The 22,071-nt window shown below is 41.1% G+C and overlaps 1 protein-coding gene across 1 annotated transcript; it reads right to left on the bottom strand.

The window, feature by feature from the left end:
* Positions 1-1,759: 1,759 nt before the first annotated feature.
* Positions 1,760-21,934, bottom strand: LOC103361807 (sodium- and chloride-dependent betaine transporter-like). Its single transcript, XM_008287997.1, has 15 exons — positions 21,923-21,934; positions 15,778-15,904; positions 15,517-15,651; positions 13,872-14,012; positions 13,558-13,639; positions 13,183-13,315; positions 9,821-9,955; positions 9,621-9,724; positions 9,297-9,421; positions 8,027-8,139; positions 7,807-7,944; positions 7,138-7,240; positions 6,128-6,228; positions 5,413-5,583; positions 1,760-1,894 (listed from the first exon to the last, which is right to left on the bottom strand). Exons 1-15 carry the CDS (start codon positions 21,932-21,934, stop codon positions 1,760-1,762), a joined length of 1,755 nt encoding a protein of 584 aa, XP_008286219.1.
* Positions 21,935-22,071: the final 137 nt, after the last annotated feature.

Raw genomic sequence — 22,071 nt, 5'->3', positions numbered from 1 at the left:
TGTGTCTGTTGATTATTTAAATGATCTTTGTTGACTGCTCCACGTCTTATATTATCTCACATTTTTTTAAAAATACTACACATTTATTATTTTAAATGTCTGTGAGACATTGGATAGGAAGAACATTTTGTAAATTTGCGAATCCGACAAGCTCTTGGTTGCTTAGAAGTAAACCTTGCGGCATTGATGTTATCCTGTCTGAATCCATTATCTATGATCAGGGCTTGTGGCCAATGCGGCGTGGCTTGTAAAAGAGTGAACTAAAACAAAAACAAACCCTTTTCACAGATGACATCTTGATATATACAAAGTGCATAGTTTCCCGCCATCACATTTAAAAATGTCTGTTGTACAAAGGTTGAAACACTTTTATTGACAATAAAGATACTTTATCATCATTGTGAAAATTAAGCTGTTGTGTGAACCTTGAATATGACATAATGAACATGAAGCGATTTCAAATAATTCATTTCACATAATTCAAATAAAGTTCACCCTCTGCCATCCCTGTTTATTTGTTTACAGGAGAGGACAACGTTCTTCAACAAACATTCACCTCTTCTATTAACAGTTTTCCTTCCAGAACAAGCCCGATGCATATGTAAGAACAGGAAAAAGTTACAGTACTGAGTTTTAAGGTAGAGAAGCTTGAATGTACACTTTTGTAAAGTTTTGAAAAGTACATATACCACAATATAGATGCATACATTCCACAGATGATATACAGATACAAATAAGCTACAGAATTATAAGAGCAAGATTGCTAAAAGGCTTTTTAAATAAAAATGTACCCAGTGTCTAAAATAAAATAAATGTGCAAATATAGATCATGCAACCAAGAAAAACATAATGCCATTTTTAAAAATAGTGTGCCAAAAACAGGAGGGTAATCATAAAAGAAATGAATACACTCACATTTAAATGCGTCTGATTATGATCAATATTATGACATTTGTAATTTTAACATGTGTGTCAGTTTTAAACTCAGAGGAAAAGTGCATCTGTAAATCCTTGTTCAGACCATAGTCAGGAGCAACAACAAAATAAATCATTGCCAAATGATTATTATCCCTGCAAAACGTGGAATTTTGATAAAGTAAAAATCTAAATTGTTTGTCAAAATTCTTTTGACAGATAACAAATACCACACAAAAACACTTCAACACTGCCTCAAAGCTTACTTCATGGTATCCTGTCTTAGCTGTCCACAATACAGATGCAAGAACATTCACTCTGAGACCTGTTTTGTAATGACAGCAATGGCAGCAATTGCAATCACTGCTCTCTTCTGTTGCTTTCAAATACACATTTGCACTTCATTGTTGTGCCCCTTAATATACCAAACCCTACTATCTGTTTTCTTCGATAATAGTTTTCATTTGGTTTCCAATGTCTTATGATTTCATTCTTATAAATAAAATATAAATACATGAGCTTGGATAAATATCATGCCTTGATTATTATACAACATATGAAATGCTTCCAATGAATGAAACTAGATGAAAACATTTCAATCATATGGTGTAGTAGAATAACATATCACTAAGAAATATGAATGATTTTTTTTGTTTTTAAGAAATGAAAAATGAGGCAGCTGTGGGTAAAATTCTTGCCCTTGATTAACTTCTCCCACATACTTTTCTCCTTGGCGCATTCCTAGCTATACATTTTTGTGACAGTTGATGAATATGGGCCTAGAAGACCACACACTAACTTACTCACGCTGCACTCTTCTGCTGAACAACTTGTTTTTTTGTGTTCACTGAATGAGTTTCCCATTGTGGGATAAAGGTTTCAGATCTGTGTAGCCCAAGGAGCCATTGGTTCCCAGTGCAGTAGGACATTGCTGATCCAGCGGCAGGTCATTGATAGGTGTACAGAGCACTAGGAAACGCTGAGGAGAGAAACAAGAGTTAAGTGAAATTCACCGAGTAGGTAAAATTAATTTAAAGAAAAAATACCATTCTTTATTAGTAAAGTTTCAATCATTCTTAGTTTTTTTTTGTTGTTCCCTTGCAGTATGACTCTTGCATGTCTCAATATGTTGGGTACAGTGAAATATCTGGTGTTTCACTAGGCCAGCAAGAAAATGGATTCTAGGGTACGGTCGACAGAGGGGGAACAGCAGCCTGAGTGTGCAGTAAGGATGCAATGGCTGAGAGGATCAGAAGTAAGTTTCAAACGCTTTGTGGTGTGGGCAGTTTCCTGTTTTTGTACACCTTTAAAAGCACCAGGATGTGAGAATGAGAGGCAGTGGTCAATGTGAGGGAAAGTTGATTCTGGACAAGTCGGTTTGAATGGTTTAGCAGCAGATTTTTAGAGTGGAATGGGCATGGGTGATGAAGATGGAGATGAGTGAAAAGACAGTCGTGTCGCAATGAATGGGCAAGACTTTGAAGGTGCTGGTAATGTCTGCTTTCGAGAGCCAAGCCTTGTGTCCTCCCAAGTGGACAAGTGTGATGATATGGTTGATGGCTGCGTGTTGCATGGAGAAATCTGGAGATGGAATAATACCATTGATCCCTGGTATGTGTGAACCGTGAGGAGAAGAAAACTCAAAAATGAACCTCTTTTTACCAGAGTCCTTCCATGTGGCGATGCCTATGGGGCTGATACAGATGACTGGGAAATCTGGGCTGTTTAATGGGCCTATCATGAATTTCTCTTCTCTTCTCTGACATCTTTGACTTGTAAGGTGTCGACAGTGCCGGGGTCACTAAGACCAGACCTAAGGTTGTGACAGGTGTAGGAGACTTTGAGGAGTGTTTCCATGCTGGGTTGGAAACCAAATGTGAACCCATTAATGAGAAGATCTACAAAGTCTTTGTTGGGATGGTTCTGGAGAGCAGTGGCTAAGGTCTTTACCATGATGGGTGTACTGAGATGCTTTGTTAGTCAGACTGCTGGTGTGGTTGGATTGTGGGGAGAGGGATTTCTTGCATGAGTGGTGCCACAAAAGAAACAAGTGTGCAGGAGTGAAGACCGAGCAGCCTAGATGATTGAAGCTGTTGCAGACCATCCTGGCCGGCCTCATTTGTTGATGCCCTTCGGGATTTAAACATTAAATGATGGACTTATTTCTATGGGTTTGGGGATGATGGGTGGAAGTGGTACTGCGGAAGATAGACGGTTAAGTGCCTGAGCATTGCATAAGGGTGAGGGACATGACCAGAAGGAGAGTGCAAAAATGTGGCAATAAAGTTTGTAACAAGTAAATGAAGAGCAATAAAGTGAAGGGGGAGGAGGCAACTGAGCAGATGGAGCTTGGTTAGACTGAGGTTTAGCCCCTTGGATGGTTGGATGGGGTGCTGGATCATTACTAAGAACAGGAGCCAATATTGCTGCTGAAAAAGGGGTAGAAGAATGGATGCCTGGCCACCACTAGAGGGAGCTCGTGATGTTTGTTGCGGCGCTGTGACGTCACAGGTCACGACCTTTGATGCCAGAAGCGCGGGAGGCTCAGAGTTTGTTGTGGCTGGAGTGGATAAGGAAACGGCTGAAACAACTTACTTTAGTGGCTAAAGAGAAAGTCACAGTCCCGTCTCTCATATCAGGTCTTGTAGAGGTCGAACGCGGTGGAGATGTCTGTCGGGAGTTGGAGGCAACAGTTGTCGTTGACAGAAGATGATTTGGAGATTTTATTGACTGTTGCTGTGGCTGGAGGAGAATTGTTCTAAACTCGAGAGTCTGGTGAATTAAGCGACAGTTTGGGATCCATGGTGACTATTCTCTCGCTTTCTGAGACAAACAGCGCTGGACGGGTTATCCAGGTGTAAGCAGGCCTGCCAGGTGATTACAGGTGATGATAGGTGTAGTTGTATGGGGCATTATTGTAGCAAGACTATCTGTAAATGTGTATGGAGAGCTGTGTGTCTGTATCTCAATCCGTGTGTCTGTAGTGAGATTTGTCAATGTATAAAAATATTTGTCAATGTATACAAAGATCTGTAAATGCATACAAAAACATGAATAGATGAAAAGTCTAAGTATTTGGCTACAAGTGCTGGAAATACAGACAAATCAGCAGCTACAAGTCAAGCGGGCCTCACACTTGGCTGTCTTTTTACACATGACTGTTGTTGCACTTGTGCTGTGAGAGATTTGTATCTGTAACTTTAGTGTTTATTTACCCTGACCTCAGGCTTACAGGCTCATTCATTCATAAAGGTGGTGCTATCCCCCAGAGTCTTTGAGGGCATGCATGTGGGTAGCTGAGCAAAAACTTTCATGACATCTTGCAGGCGACATAACTACTGAGGTACAGAGCAGCAGATTGTCACGCAGCTAGAATGAATGAGCCTGTGAGCCTAAACTTAGGGCAAATGAACCCTGAGGTTACAGATTCAAATATCTCAGGGCAGAAGTGTAGCAAAAGTCATGTGTAAAAAGACTGGTGATTTGTCTGTATTTCCAGCACTTGTGGCCAAATACTTAGACTTTTCATCTATTAATATCTTTGTATGCATTTATAGATCTTTTTATACATCGACAAATCTTTTACAAATCGTTTTACACATTGACAGTTTTTTTTTACAGATTGACAAATCTCACTACAGACACACAACTCTCCAAACATATTTACAAATAGTTTTGCTACAATAATACCCCCATACTCGCACCACACACCTAAACTTCTTTAAGAACAAGTTGAAGAATGTGACAATGAGTTCAGGGTGTACGCTCGTCCTCAAAACTTGCTGACAGTATGTTGGTGTCTGATACCACAGGACACGTGAGAACGTCTTGAGAAGTTCATGGCTCAATGCTTCACAGCTGTTTCATTACGGACCCACACAGCATTAGGCACGTATTTAGACATCTCAAATGTTTTTCAAGTCGTATTATCCTGTAGCTTATGGCAGCTGTTTGAGAACTCCTGTTGTGATGTCCTGGTGAACAGCCAGGAATCATAGCCAAGCAGTCTTTGCTTAAACTTTCTCAAACTTGAACGGTCCTCTGTCCCACTGCGACAACCAAGATTTGAGAAACTCGAGCAATTTGAGGAACCAGCGCACACACATTCAGCTGTGCCATTCATCCAGTCTCTGTAGCTCTTTGACACGGATGCCCAGAGTGGTCAAAGTGAGAAAAATAAATATATACATGTATACTGACACTATGTTTTACTACATCGAGTGCTCCATATGCTCCAAGGCATGTGTGATGTACCTGCTACCTTCGTCAAGTTGGAAAGATAATCACAGATTCAAACTTTAGAGATTAAAAGTGAAATGATGTTAAAACAGAAGTCTCTGTCCAATTGTCATGTGTAAACAGCTAGAACTTAATTATGTAATATTCTTGTAATGCACTTTTCAAACAAGTCAAAAGGATGAGTTTGTAGCATTCTTGTACGTGTAGTTCTTAACACAACTATGAAACTACAAAAAGAAAACAAGGAATCACACTCACCTGTTTGAGAGTGCCTTTTCCTTGGATTAATTTATGTATCACAAACAGCGGGATGAGGGAGAGGGAGACCGTGGCAATGAACCAGCCCAAGATGTTGGCCCAGAGTGGATAAACGTAATTGTTACTGAACTTCAGTGGCGAATATTTCATAATGGAGAAGATGAACGTGCCCTGAGATGAGATGAGGGAACATGGATTAATGTTAAATGCCTGTAATTCCACAAATAAAACAAAATACAGTAAAAAGAAAATAAATAAAACTGTGAAACTGAAGGACTGATGCAAACTCTAATGTAGAACCACTCAGGTGGGGAATATAAATAGAACAGATGATTACATGTGTTTAGGATATAATGCATAGTTACTCTTTGTGGGACACATTATGTTAAACTTTGCTATGATTGAGTTTGGATATTTGTGGTGTCAGGTGCTGCTGGGAGGGATTGAAAGTTAACTTCAAGAGTCAAAAGCAGATGAGGCATAACAAAATGCCATATGGTTGCCAAAATACAAATAATACGCGCACAGTCACTGCTGGTTGCCTCTGTGCATTTGGCTGATCTGAACATAATTCTCATGGCGAAGTCCTCCTTTTCTCTTATGAATATGCACAGGACATATGAAATCATTTATCACATGGAAGTAAACACGAGCAAGACAAAAACTTATATGAGAGAGTTAAATCAGTTACATGACGGACAATGACATTACATACAAAGCAGATGAGGGGAGTGATGTAGCACCAGCAGTACTTCATGAATGGGTTTGGCCGATAGCCGATCATGTCTGAGATGTTGCCATAAAAACGGTCAGCACCTTTAGCCAAAAGGAGAGAGATTAAAAAGGTCAGTCTCATATTTTATAAGCATGCCAAACACATAGACAATGGACCCCCTGAATATAGTTGCAAGCCAAGTTTAAAATCTGAAGAACCCTAACCCTAGTCTTTAAGTGGTTTGTTCTACAGCTTAATGTCAAAGATATATACATTTTTCAATCCACACTGAGTTTCACTGCTTATTTTCTGTAGTATTGATTCGCGACATGCTTTCTCACTACCTGTTCTTTCAGACAGTGAGTTGACACACACTGCAGTGCCCACATATCTCCACCTCTTCTCATTCACTCACTGTAATTTCTTCCTGTCATGACTCATCTCATTCACTCCAGTTAAATAGCACTTTCTTTGATGCTTTTTTAAAAAAATCATTTGTTACTTGAAAATGCGTAAAATTGCACTGCTTTGCTTTTTGCTTGCATCTTTCACTTTATTTCCCTTTTAAATGTATGAAAATCTCAGGCTTTTGAAGAAGTGCTGGAGGGCTGGAGCCTATCCCAGCTGACTTAGGGTGAAGGCAGGGGACACCTTGGACAGGTCGCCAGTCTGTCACAGGGCTACACTTAGTGACAGACAACCAAGCACACTCACATTCACACCTACGGATGTTTTGGACTGTGTGGGAAGAAGCCGGAGAACCCGGAGAGAACCCACGCTACACGGGGAGAACATGCAAACTCCACGCAGAAAGATCCCGGGTGTCCTCCTGGTTGACCTTCTTGCTGCGAGGCAACGGTGCTAACCACTGAATATTAGATTTACCTTTTAATAAAAATTTAAAATTTCACACTCTTAATGTTTTCCCTGTGGTATCAAAACTTGTACTGAATATCAATATTTTTTATGGAAGGTTGTCAAAAGGTAGAAATTCCACAACTGTGACTTACCGTAGACCCAGGCAATGCTGACAGACTGGCACAAGGAGAGGAGGAGCAAGGTGGTGCCGCTGCAGACATGATGGTCTAAAAGCTGGAGCAGGTACATTCCCCCCTAAACACAAGGACAGTTGTAACAAAAAATAAATAAATCAATGCAAAAAAATGACAAATAATGAGCAACATGATTAGATATGAACACTTCAAAGGAAGACCATGTTTGACTGGCTTTCCTACATCCTCATCTGCACAATAACAGAGGTAAGTTGGAGAAAAGGTGCTGAACATGCACATAGGCTAGTCTTTGCTGTCTGCTATTAATAAGGCAGTGTTACAATTTGATTCAATTCCACGACTAATGAAATCAGTCAAAAAAGTCTTTAATTTAACAATGGTCTTATAGACTGTGGCTGTAGATTCACATTGCGGTGACGGAAAGTTAAACATCCTACATTTTTATACATTTTATTCCATGGTTTGTCATTACTCATTCATTAGTATGTAAAAAAGCAAATAATTTCACTAAATACAATTATCTGCTTTCTTAAATTGTTGAGAGTTAGATGAGAGAATCAATAGCAGAAGCTGGACCCAGGCAAGGAATAGAATAGATGGAATAGTAGAGAAAACATTAAGGAATGTGTAGCTAACTGTCTCGTTTAATGCGTACTGCATACAAACCTCAGTGACCAGGGAAAGTCCCATCAGACAGCAGGTAGAGCAGATAGCCAGCAGAAGCAGTTCACGTCTGTAGCCTTGACGCAGGAAGGTAGGGAACAGATCAGCCAGTGATGTCATCAGACACTCCAGACCAACAAACTAGAAGGAACCAATTGGAAGGAGGATAATTAGTGTTTTGTTAATTCATTTATTAATTCATACAAAGAAACTCAGTTAGTACCTCGCTGTCCAGTCCAAGCAGAATGATCATGAGGAAGAAACACACAGCCCACACCTGAGGCATAGGCATCATGGCTACAGCTCGTGGGTAGACAACGAAGGCCAATCCTGGGCCTATAAATATACCCATAAAATGTAAATATCTCTAATATGACAAAAAAAATAATAATTATAGGCAACATACTGAGACAACAGAATTCAGGCTTTCATGTGCTAATGATTTTCCGATATGCACTAAACACAAAGTAAATCCGAGAGTGATGAGAATATTATTATTTATAAAGCAAAGTAAAGACCAGAATTATAATTTTGCTTCATAATGGTGCTAGAGGGCACTAGGTACCTGAAGACAATGAAAATTTGTACAAACCTTTATGACAGTCTATCTAATAGGAACAAATGGTGGACCAGCCATCGGACTGAAAGACAGACTGATATTTGTTTCTTGTGTCTTTTGTTTCAGATGTAAATCAGCCAACGGTTAACGTTTTTCTTTCTTTTTTTTTTGCAGTCTGCAGTTCAGATGCAAATATCTACATACAGGGTATAGAATCCAAGGTTTAGCATCTTAGACATGTGGATTTAGATGTTGCTCTGACTGTCCACCAAAAACTCACTAGTGTCTCACAGTTAGCAGTAATTATGCTCACCTAAGCTCAGATGCATGCTTTAAGTTAAAGGCAAACTAATGAAAACAGAAACAAAAATGACAGAAGGAGCTAAAAAGAAAGCTTGTTAGGTTGGAAAGATAAAGAAACAAAGGAAAAGAAAGATAACATAATCCATCCATCCATCATCTATACACCGCTTGATCCTCACGAGGGTCGTGGGGGGCTGGAGTCTATCCCAGCTGACTTAAGGCGAAGGCAGGGGACACCCTGGACAGGTCGCCAGTCTATCACAGGGCCACACTTAAGGACAGACAACCAAGTTCACACCTACGGACAATTTAGAATCACCAATCAACCTCAACATGTTTTTGGACTGTGTGGGAGGAAGCTGGAGAACCCGGAGAGAACCCACGCTACACGGGGAGAACATGCAAACTCCACGCAGAAAGATCCCGGTGCCCCCACCGGGGCGCGAACCGGCAACCTTCTTGCTGCGAGGCAACAGTGCTACCAACTGCACCACCCTGCAGCCCCAGATAACGTAATTTAACATAATTTTCAAAAAGAGCTCGTAAGGGTGCAGTATCAAGCAATCAAAACCATAAGATTCATTCTGGTCTTGAAACTGTCACTGCAGTGGTCACTATAGTCGATACTTGCCTGATTCTGCCACTTCAGAAATGTCCACTCCTTGTTCGTATGTCATGTAACCCAAAATGGAGAAAATGGCAAAGCCTGCCACAACACTAGTGGCACTGTTCAGCAGACACAGGTAGAAGCAGTCCCTAAAAAAAAAAAAAAAAGTTATAGAAATGTATGATAGCATTTTACTGTTCTGATCTTTTAAGGAGCATAATTAACAAAAGTTTCTGTGTCAGGGGAAAAGACTGCTTAATTTTGCTACATTTTTCTTTAAAGATAAAGCTATATTTTGATTGTTATATCCATAACACAATAGTTTTGACAGTCTAGCACTGCACTTACCTGTAACAATTGTTGTTGTAAGTGTTGTAGCTCCCAAGGGAGGTGAGGAAACCAAGGCCGACAGCATAAGAGAAGAAGATCTGAGTGCCTGCATCCATCCACACCTTAAGAGGTGGAACAAATACATGTGTGTGTGTGATTAAATGTCTCTGTATAGCGAAAACAAAATATCTGTCTCAAAATTGTATGTGCTTTCCTACCTGGGCATCTGTGAGGCGAGAGATATCAGGGTAAAGGTAGTAAATAATCCCATCTTTTGCCCCCGGTAGGGTAACGCCACGTATGAGCAAAACAAACAGCATAACATAGGGGAAGGTGGCTGTGAAGTAGGCTGCCTGAAAGGTATGAGAATAGATAGAAGGCTAAATACATTTCATTGTTTGTTGTAGGCTATGAGTTAAGTTTTGAAAAATCCGATCTCCTCCCTTTTATCTTATGTCAGCGTTTTTCCATTTAAAGATGCAATATGCAAGGTTTTGAACGTAACTTGTTAATGCGAGACCAAGCAATTATCTGCTATGTAAAGGAATAGTGGGGTAATGGCACTTCTGTGTGTGCTTCTCTGTTCTACATTTAGGTAGCTGCATGCCTGTTGGCGTCATTGTCGTGGGTTTTGGCTGCCGGTTTTGTTCCATTATTGTGAATCATTCCTGTGTGCTTTCCTTTTCTGTGTTTCCTGTGTCTTTGTCAATAGCTAATCAATAACCTTGGAGGCAGGTGTACTGCTCTTGAAACAGTTTCCACAGCATGAACAAGCTTTGTTCTCACCAAGACGTACAAGACTCAAAAATAGAAAACCCTAACCTTTACTCTAACCAAAACCGAAACCAAATCCAAAAAAGCCCCAAAACGTAAGTGGTTTTGCTTTTTGTGTTCCAGTGAAAGAAGAATTTAAGTAAAAGTGCAAATACAGACTGATGTTGGAGTTTGTCATCCTTCAGTGGATGTTAAAACTTGTAACAACATTAATATTTGTGAGACCACTAAACTGGTTTATACTGATTTTTACAATAGTAAATAAAGCATTGTACAATCTTCTCCGACACATGCGTATTTGTTTAAGTGTGGAAACTTTGACAACTTGGAATACTCTAATAAAGTTCTGTGATTGCATTATGATTTCAGTGGGCATTTTTAGATCGAAAAATATATATATATTTTAACATGTATTATTACTGACAAATATAGACGTTATTTGAATGTGTTCATGGGATGCAAGGTGGCACAGTTGGTAGCACTGTTGCCTTGCAGCAAGAAGGTCGCCGGTTTGTGTCCCGGTGGGGGCACCGGGATCTTTCTGCATGGAGTTTGCATGTTCTCCTTGTGCACCGTGGGTTCTCTCCAAGTTCTCCGGCTTCTCCCCACACAGTCCAAAAACATGTTGAGGGTAATTGGTGATTCTAAATTGTCCGTAGATGTGAATGTGAGTGTGCTTGGTTGTTTGTCTCTAAGTGTAGCCCTGTGATAGACTGGTGACCTGTCCAGGGTGTCCCCTGCCTTTGCTTTAAGTCAGCTGGGATAGACTCCAGCTCCCCCGCAACCCTAGTGAGGGTTAAGCAGTGTATAGATAATGGATGGATGAATGAATGCGTTCAGATGAGTTAACATTAACTGAGGTGTTGCTGAACTTACATAAAACTAATGTTTTTGCTAAATAATATATTGCCAGTATGCATTTAGTAATTATACGAGGTGTGTCAGAAAAGATCCAGGACTGTGTCACAAAAGATATATTTAAGATAAGATAAGATAAGATAAGATAAGATAAGATAAGATAAGATAAGATAAGATAAGATATATTACTATATATATATTATATTAAGATATATTTACTATATTTCAAATCAAAACTACAAACTACAAGTTTTCCCCTTCAAAGTATTCCCCCTGACACACACACTTTTCCAGCCTTCTCTGCCATGCCGCCATACACTCCTGGAAGGATTCTTCTGGGATCCTCCACAGCTCCACCATCACAGCCATCTTGTCGTCCACATCTTCAAAACAGGTCCCCTTGATGACCCCCTTGAGCTTGGGGAAGAAGAAAACATCCCACAGAGCCAGGTCGGGTGTGTAGGGAGGTTGCTCCAGCACAGCGATGTTCTTCTCAACCAGGAACAGTCGGATGCTCAGGGCATTGTGAGGAGGTGCGTTGTCATGGTAAAGCAGTCACGACTTGTCCTGCCACAACTCTCTCCCTCTTCTTGTGCACTGAACGAAGCAAACACCGCAGGATCTCTTTGTAGACGTGCTGGTTGATCATCTGTAGGGGAAAACTCGTAGTTTGGGTTTGAAATCTATCAGAGCCTCTCTCTGCATTTCACTCCAAAACCTGAAATCATGGATTTGATCAGCTGGTCTCGTAACGCAATTGATCAAATTTTCTCGACGAGAAGACTGGGCAAAGGTGAGCCCGTCTGCCCTGACGGAACGTTTGCAGAGGGATACATGATGGACTCCTAGCAGGAATGGAGGGTCGTGTACCTCTCTATACTTTCTGCGGAGCATGTTTGCAAAGTTTGGAAGGCGATGGCAGCACTTTCGGCAATTGAGAAGCTGCCTGTCATTGAGCGAATGCTTCAGGCTGTCAACACTCAGACTCAAGCGATATGCGAACTTAATCGCAAACTGGATGGGATACCAGAACTTATTCGCATGATGGGTACCAAGTTGAACAGTCTGATCCGGATGTAATGGGCCATCAAATTTGGCTTTTCGGATCACAGAGAGAACCAGTGGGACTTTAAGACTGACGGTAAATTGCAAACAATCTTCGTTATCTTCATTCGGCTCCCCCACTTCGGCCTTGGAAGGCTGATATCTCACCACTTCGCCTGCATGTTATGCAGACAGATGCTCGGCCCCTCCCCACCCCCCTCCTTCTCCTGTGAACTTTGTCTCTGGATCAGAAGTCTTCGAGGTCTTCTCCATGGCAACAGCCATGTCTCGTCACCAGCATTAGACGTCAGAGACAATGTTGAGTCTGGGCGGCGATGAACTCCATGAACTTATACATACACATACATGAAGACACACGTCATACACACCCCCTGGACTCAACGCCTTGGTTGGCTCTCCACCCCCCTCTCCATCCCTCGTCACACGGCAGTATGCTGCGCGCTCCCCCCAGTGTCTGAGCTGTGACACCTCCCCTCCCCAACACCCCTCCCACATGTGCAAGTCTTGAATTTGTTGTTGTGATGTTTTATTATGTTGCTTATGTGCTGAGGTGTTTTATTCCTAATCCCACACTATTATATCTTAATATAATATATATATAGCAATATATCTTATCTTATCTTATCTTATCTTATCTTATCTTATCTTATCTTATCTTATCTTATCTGATCTGATCTGATCTGATCTGATCTGATCTGATCTTAAATATATCTTTTGTGACACCAGTCCTGAAACTTTTCTGACACACCTCGTAGTATGATCAGTGTCTTGTCTAGAAGGTGGGAACTAAATGCGTAATTGCATACCCTTTTCTGAAGAGATGTAAAAATACACACTCATGACTGTGTGTGTGTGTTTTTTTGTGTGTTTTTCAGCAGCTGACCTTTCCTGTGGACTTGATGCCCTTCCAAACGCAAAAGTAGCAGATGACCCAGCTCAGGATGAGACACAGCGCCAGTTCCCATCTCAGGCTGCCCACCTCCTCGATGCCGCTAGAGATGTTTAAAACCCGACGCCTGGTCAAATGAGTGGAGCAGAGGTGGGGGTGAGAAGGAAACCGTAAATGCGTGACGGGGAGAATGGAAAGGAAACTGAAAAACTTGGAAAAAGGAAAACTGATTGACAGCATGAGCAGGTGGATGAGTGACAGAAAGGAAGGGGAGAAAATTAGAGGAAGGAAAGGGAAGTGAAATTTGAAGAGATTGGAAGAAAAATAAGGTATTCATGTAGAACTTGTGTCTGTTGACAACATGCTTACTGCCAGAACTCCATAACTGGAAGAGTGCTGTTCAGCCTGAATGCCTCGCTCAGGTTCTGATTGTTGACGTCCAGGCACTTATCTAGCATGTGAAAATAAAACACCTGTAAAGTATGCGCATTTCCAAAGTAAAAGTTGCACTGTTAAAAAAAACAAAAAAAAAACATGACCTTCAAAACAACCAAAAAGAGAGGCTCCTGTCTCCTAACAGTTTTCTGTCTTTGCTGTTATTTTCTCTCATCTTAAGAGTTGCATATGAAACCTCTGCATTGTATATATTATCTAATGTTTGGTTAAAAAAGAAGTAAAACTACCTGTGTTCCAGTAGTTTCCACATGTGGCCCAAGGCAACTCTGCACTGAAGGAGGAGAACAGGTAAAAGAACGCCCAGGCCAGGATGACGATATAAGACGTTGCACTGAATGTGATGATTAAGGTGCTCGCATAGCCCATGCCTAAGAAACAGGAAAACATGAGATGAGCGAGGGCGACGCATTGAAAATATCATGTTGCTGCTCTGAACTGTGAACAAAGTAAGATTCTCAGGTCGCTTATTTCACAAAATATCTGCAGTAATTCCTTTAAATGCATTGTAATGCTGTTAATTTGTGGTGAAGTGACTTGCATCGAGCATAACAGTACAACAGCGAGCTCTAGTGAGAGCACACACGTTTGACAGTACCATTCATCCTGCCAACGAATAGGTGAGTGCTTCTTTTTTGTTGTTGTTGGCGCGTCACATCTTCCTAAATTGTGCAGTTACATTGACTCAGTGTCTGGTGGCATCTCAAACAACCTTGGTCTTGATATTTGGGATTCTTTTGGTGAACTTGTTTTGTTTTGTGGAAATTTATACGGCACGGAACAAAGCACAGTACACAACAGTCCTCGTGATCTGAAGACCTCAGCGACACTGGAACAGTTACAATAACTCTTTTGTGGAAAATTAATATGAGGTTCTCCAGGATAAACATGACATCGGTGCGCCTGCACGTCTTCAATTTGCTGAAGACATTGACATACTTTGAGTTGGACCTTTTGCAAGTCAGTGATACTCTCTTAGGTACTCAATAAGCTACTCACCTACTCACCTCTCTCTCTCTCTCTCTCTCTCTCTCTCTCGTACTCTGTCAGTCATTTTCCATGCAACTGTCATTCATGGACTCATTTCTGAGTTAATCATTCACTCACTCTGTCTTCATCAGTTTGCATTTGATGTACATGTAACTTTTTTTGCACTCTTTATGTGCAGTGTATGCTTTGCTATTTTAAACGATGACAGTTTAATTTATTTGCTTGTAATGTGCCATGTGATGCTCATTCGCCCCAAAAAGTTTCTTACAGGGGGACACATTCACTATTCCAAAGGTGATGTATCTTTATTGTATTAAAATGTGTGTTCATATAGAAATCCTTTCTGCAGATGCCACTTTGGTAGATGTAGTATTTTATGTGCAGCCTGCAGATGTTTACTATAACCTGCTCATGCATTACCTGCAATATCTACACAAACAGTAGGGAAGTGTGGCTCTGTGATGAAGTTGTAGTTTATTTGCTCTTAATGTGCTTTTTTTATGCTCAGTTTCCCCTCAAAGAAGTTTCTTACAGAGATCCACAGTTGTACTTATTCCAAAGGCAATGTTTTTTTTTCTTTTCTTTATGTACTGCATGCAAAATTGTGAGAAAAAAAAGATTGCAAGGTAATCCTTAGTGAATGTAGTAATCTCATCTACCAGAGTAACTTTTGCAGAAGTTAAACCAAGTGCTCATGCATTCACCTGTAAATTTACAACTTTCTACTGTATTTACACAAATTTAGCAAAGTGCAAATTTCAGCAACAGCAAAACATTGATTTTAACTGCTGACAACGCTTCTGTCCGTTTGTTGTTGCTGTTGTTGTATTGTAGTGACCGACATTTTCGAGGGTAAAAAAAAAAGAAACCTTTTTTCATTCTTACCTTGGAAAAGCGGACAGATATTTCTCCAACAAGTGATGCCCCCCTGGCTGGTGTACTGTCCTAAGGAGGTCTCAAGGAAGAACAAGGGGATTCCACATGTGAATATGAACAAGATGTACGGGATGAAGAAAACTCCTGTTAAAAAAAAGAAAAAGAAAACGGGTTTTCCCTTCTTACTGCGCGGAGAGAACAGAAAGACGCACAGAAAAAGCCAACTTGTCAGCTGAGCGCAGCGCGTCTGTGCGCATCGCCTCCACCCACCTCCACCGTTCCTGTAGCACAGATAGGGGAACCTCCACACGTTCCCCGGACCGATGATCGCGCCCATCACAGTGAGGATGAATTCGGCTTTGTTCCCCCAGTGCCCTCTTCCCTCCACTTGTTTCTCCTTCTGTAGATATCCATTTGGCACACAGTCTGCGGAGGTGCCCAACTTTCCGTTCACGGTCATGTTTGTTCCCCTACTCAAAGCTAAGTTAGGTTCCGATGGGGCCAATTTTCATTCTTTTTTTTTTACATATATATTTGCGCACTGAAGACTGACAGTTGTGGTACTGTGAAAGGTGTTGGATGAGACACTAACGAGCCTATTTATGTTGCACAAAGGTACACGTGAGTATTGGGGTTGCCGGGGGGTGTGTGTTCGTGAATGGAAACGGGACCGCCTCAATTCATCCATCGCTAGAGCCAAACAGTAAGAATCTTTATAATTGATTATCTTTGTTCTTATAACAAGACAACAGTGCTTGTAAACAATATCAATTCGATTTGAAGAGACACGTGACATGAGCAAATATACTTTGGGGAGGGGGATGGGGGGAATGCACAAATAAATACATGAAATAATGAAAAAAACAAAACAATCCTTGGTGAAAATATCTAAATAGAAGCAGTCTCCAGGTTTTAATGAGTCCAACTGCTATAAAGAAGAGAAGACAGTTCAAAGTGGACAGAAAGACCTACCTAGACACTGAAACGTGTTGTTGCACATTTCTTTTCTGCAGTCAAATGTAGAATGATGACTTTTGCATTGTTTGCTTTTGTTGCAGCATTGATATCTTGTTGTCTTGTTGCTGTAGCCATAATCACCATGATGTGTTTAAATCAGTTTCTCTGTTCAATAGTCAATTCAAGTAAATGTGCAATATGTAGTGAGGCAAAATAAGTGTGTGTGTGTATATATACACACACACAAACACACACACTCTTACAGTAAGACAAATGACCATGCGATTATTTATGTTTATTTAAGAGAGACTGATTCACCAGCTATACTTCTTCACAAAACATTCAATAAAAAATGGGAACCATTGTTCTGCAAATGCCCTGTAATTCCATCCACCACATGCCGTCAGTGAACCCTTGTAGAGTCAAACCAGAATCACAGGACTCTTGGTCTCGCTTGGTAATGAGATGAATTATTAACAGTTTTTAGTTACTTCATTCAAGAAGTTTGACATCCAAGGGTAAGCTGTTTTGTCTCATTATGTATCATTCTGGACCCGAGGTTAGAGTGAAAATGTCTATTTCAGCAAATCAATTTGCCAAATGGCGTGAAAATATGAAGCATGAAGACTAAATTTTTCCTCTTTTACATCAGTTAGGAGTTCTTCGTAGACATCGCTGAGGTTGGATCTTATCTAATTTTGTCCAGGACAGTGGATTCTACTCTACTAAAAGAAGAGTCATGATCAGTCTGCAATTATGCTTGAGATGGAATAGTAGAATATTCTCTTTGCTCTACAGAAGATAACAGAGGGAGCGGCTTCAATAAATATTCATTTTGCATTTTAAGAAATATAGCATGGATTCTTAATTAGTTACCTAACGTTCATGGATTTCTGATGGTAGTAAAAAGCTAAGCAGTTGTATGATCAGGTCTTTGATGTTTCTCAAAAGTTGTTCTAGTTTAAGATGACTATAGAATTTTAAACATAACTCTGGGGTTTCTTATCCTAACCTCTATATTAAAACCTAGCAGTTCACCAAGAGCCAGGTCTTTTTAAAGGAAAGCTGCCATTAACAAATGTGACTGATAGGGTGACGAGACTATGAAGGCTACATAGTAGAGTTAACTATCAGAGTAAGAGGGGTAGGCATTTGGATGAAGGCAGTTAGAAGCTAGGCGAGTTTCCTTGACTCCAGCTTAAGTTGTTCTACTGAACCTATTAGGCCTCAGTCCTATAGGCAGATAGAATCTAACCTTAGCAACGGAGAGCTGGAGCAGTTAACCTGATCAAGGGTATATGCAGCAGACTAACAGGTGGCATCTGAACAGGGACTTGTCAAGTCCAAATCAAGAACCCCAGAAGCCCAAGGGGGCCTCTGTATCCTGTGGTTGGACCCGAAAAGTGAAAACTGTAGCGGAAAGGAGTTCTGCTCAGGATTTACTGTGAAGAAGTGATCAATTGAGAGGAAGCTCAAGATCACCAGCCCTGCAGAGAGGTGCTGGAAGCCCCGCAGGAGGGAGATGCGGAGGTCAGACAGACCTGATCCAGTCCAGACGGCACCAGAATTTCCTCAGCTGACCAAAAGAAATACAAAGGATCATTGCAAGACTAAATCGAAATCTGGACTTTTCTACTCCTCCTGTTTGATGGAGAATTCTTACTGGATTATTGGGATTTTGTACAGGGTTTTTCACCTCCTTTAAGATATTCTACGGGACTCAGGTCAGGACCAGGTGGGGCAGCTAAGGCCAAGCTGCCTCCCCTCCCCCTTCCAAATTAGGTAACTTAAAACTGTAACATGTAAACTTAAAATGTGAGTAGTGGAACAGACTGTAGGCTTCAACCGCAAATGAAGAAAAGTTTCTTAAATTCAAACCAAGCACATGTCCAAGCAGGCCATGTGTCTACATGTGGTTGTTATATACTGATTATATACTTTTGGATGAAAACATATTGACGGTAATATCTGGAAGTTAAAATTGTACTAATAAAATGCTCTGATGGTACATGCATAAAAGAAAAGCCCAGATAGGTCAGATTCATTGCTTCTTTTGAAACTTTACACCATGACCATCTATTTTACGAGTTATAAGATGGACCGACTCATATGGACTTACATCATTGATACATTTTGTCAGTATGACTTTCATCTATGAAATACATTTAGACAGGAAGTTAAGATGGTCGGCATTGACATACATTTGATTCTAATTTACGACACAGAGGAACACCAAAATCTGTTTTTTAGCTACCAAATTTTGCTAAAAAATGTTAAGTCACTGTAAAATCTCTGCACATTTTATTAAAATTCACTTAAACTGTGAATTTTCCCCCCCACGACCCTAGTGAGGATTAAGTGGTGTATAGATAATGGATGGATGGATATCTATTGTTACATGCAGAGTGGAGGATTTATGTATGTGTGTGTGTGTGTGTGTGTGTGTGTGTGTGTGTGTGTGTGTGTGCATGTGTCTCCCTCTCCACCTCCCTCCTGCAGGTGATTATTGGAAGATTGGCAACACCTGCGGGTTTCCTGCTCCTGCCACCTGTGAGCTCCCGAGGAGTGGGTGATTGGCCTTTTGTTTTCATTTTCTTTTCTTACAGAAAGATTTGAGGTAGGCCCTGTTTTATTATATTTATTTCTCTGATTTGGCACGACCCCACAGCTGACCCTTCCCCCACACTTTTGTTCGTCATTTAATTTATTCAGTTCTTGTAAATGAATAACTTTCTTCACTGGCATCCATTCTACTTGTGAGTTCTTCCGTTATTGACAGTCGGAGTTACGTTACTGTAAGCAGGAATGTAACACTATCTGTTATCTATACACCGCTTACTCCTCACTTGGGTTGAGAGGGGGTTGGAGCCTATCTCAACTGACTTAGGGCGAAGGCAGGGGACACCCTGGACAGTTAACAAGTCTATCACAGGGCTACACTTAGAGACAGACAATTTAGAATCCCCAGTTATCCTCAACGTGTTGAGAACCCATGCTGCATGGGGAGAACATGCAAACTCCACGCCAGGATGCGAACCGGCGACCTTCTTGCTGCGAGGCAACGTTGTACGTAGTATACCTATATGAAAAACTAAATTTGAAACCGTTATTGTGATGTGTTCTTTTCCCCTTTGCTGAGACTGCTTGGTCAAATCTAGAATCTGTAGGCACCTCTGCAAAAGTGGGTGTCTTCAAAGCTCATCCACTAAATGGTTCTGACAATTACACATAGTTTTAGGACCGACCTTTAGGTGGCACCACTTCTCACCCAATTGTCCCTGCATCATCCATACACTTTACTACAACAGGTGATGTTCTCCATAAAGCATGGAGTAACAAATGATTTTTCAGATTTACCAAAGACCAACTGTTAATTTTAATTCAAATTTAAAAAATAATAATGATGATAAAAACATGATGTTGCAAATCAATGAAAAATTAGGAAAATAGTGCATCACACATACACTGAAAGATCATTTACTGCAAACTACTGTAAACTGGGATAGGTTAAAGAGTGACCTTCCTATAAGACAACTGTATCTGTTAATATTTTATTTTCTTTATCTGCCCAAAGGGTTTCATTTTTAGAATGTTACATTATAAGTCATCTGAGGTATAGTTTTCAATTTGTTTCAATGCAGTGCAGGTGCACTTATATGCAAATTACACATTTTGTTAACTTTTTTGGAGAGAAAAGAACCAAATCCAAACCCTGCAGCACTTGTATTTAATTTTTAATTAATTTTTAAATAGTCTTTTCAGGTGTTGATGCGCTGTTAGATACACTTATGTATTTAGTGACCTCACAAAATAGGATATAATGGGCACATTCAACTAACTTAGCTCATTTCAAGTAGGTTAAAATTTGACAAAATGAATTGCAACATGTTCCAAAGCCTGATGACACTTCAAACCTTGTATTAACAGCTTTGGACTCTCCAAAGCAACTAAGACTCTGAAAAAGAAGCTACAAAGCAGGAGTAGACTATGGTTGAAGTGCATCCAGTTTGCACTGTTCACTGTCCAAGATGTCTGGCAGTAGAGGGCAGTTGTGGAAGTCATAACCAGATCTGAAACTCCAATAAAAACCTCACATAAAAGTGCACATCTGCAGAGCAGAAAATCATAGCAGAAGGCTGAAGGAACTGCAAGAAGGCTGAACTGGAACACGAGCACCATCCTGGTCCGCTGTGCAGCACTGACAGGATCTGCATGGAGGAGTCAACAGAAGGAAACCTCCATCACGAAAATCAAAGCATGCAAGTGAGTCTGGACGTGATGCTTTGCCGTGTTCTGGTGGACTGCAGCGGTACTGGAGCCGGCTGGCCTGGAAATCAGTGAGCTCATTCCGACTGCATGGAGAGGAGGGCGGGGCTCCCAGCATCATCACCACCGGCCATCACTGCTTCATTGTACGGCTGCTGCTGATGCTGAGATCACAGCGGAGGAGGCGATTCTTTTTTTAGAAGGAAAAAAAAAGGGAGCATGCAATGGACACGGTTTCACAAAGATTAGGACTTCACACATTATGAGAATCCATTACGAGGTAAGGCAACGAAATCTGTGCGTAATGCCGCCTGTTGGTGGGTTTATCACCGTCTGAACTGGGAGTTACTGGGACTAGCGGGCCTGTTGGTTTCAGTCAGACTGATCATCTCAGTAGCCGTGCGAGGTTCGTTTTAATTCCACTTTGAGAAATGTAACATCCAAGCAATAGATCCTAGAATCGTTACGCGTAACGGAAAGCCGGTCGACGTGTCTAATTCGGTCGTGTAGCTTCGCCTTAGCTCGCATATCGGAAGTGGCAGAGCTCGGCCTACACCAGCAAGCCCTTTAAAGATGACGGGGGTAGAGCCTGGGAATCCACAGCCTCCTCACACACGACGGCGGATGCTCACACTGCATCGAGCGTCTTCTGTCCGTCTCCTCCTGCACCTTGGAGGCTTTTGGTGGCCTTGTGCTTGTTGTGCGGTGGAGATTCCAGCTGTTCCTGCTTGTGCAGCAGGTTAAGCCAGATGCGCATCGGCTCATATGTACGTGTGCTGGGCTCTGTGTGCATTTTTCTGCATGACAGATCGTTGCACATGTTTTGAAAGGATGCTGCAGTGATGCTGCAAGAGGATGTAGGTCCTCGGTGGATGGGGAAGGCCTTCAGACTGTGGCTGTGGGTCTGTAGCCTGCAGCTACCTCAGGCTGTTACACTGGCCTGATTTAACAGACATCCCCCGGATGGGGAGGCATTTGTCACACTATTGTTCCAGGGTCAGCTCAGATGCAGGGTTATGTCTGAGGACGAATTAATTGTTTATAGATTATATTGCTATTCCAAGAGTCCATCCAATAGCATATATTGATAGAGCAGAATATAGCAAGATGATACTAGAGTTAGATAAATCTATATAAAAATGATCCGAATGTGGGCTCAGCTGTCACAGCGATGGAGCTGACAAAGCCAGGCAATGGGATTCATTCATGTTTCTCTGCCTTTTGGTTGGAGCTGTCATCTTAACAATGTAAATGTGTTAAGTTTGTTGTTCTCAGAGCCACTTGCACAGAAATGACAAGGTTATATTCATTCCTGATTCTAGCTGCAATTGGGTCTTCTCG

Source organism: Stegastes partitus, unplaced genomic scaffold (genome assembly GCF_000690725.1).
Source record: "Stegastes partitus isolate 25-593 unplaced genomic scaffold, Stegastes_partitus-1.0.2 Scaffold534, whole genome shotgun sequence".
In the NCBI taxonomy this organism is placed as follows: domain Eukaryota; kingdom Metazoa; phylum Chordata; class Actinopteri; family Pomacentridae; genus Stegastes; species Stegastes partitus.
Note: the sequence above shows the minus strand (reverse complement) of the source record. Positions and strands in the feature narration are given on the sequence as shown.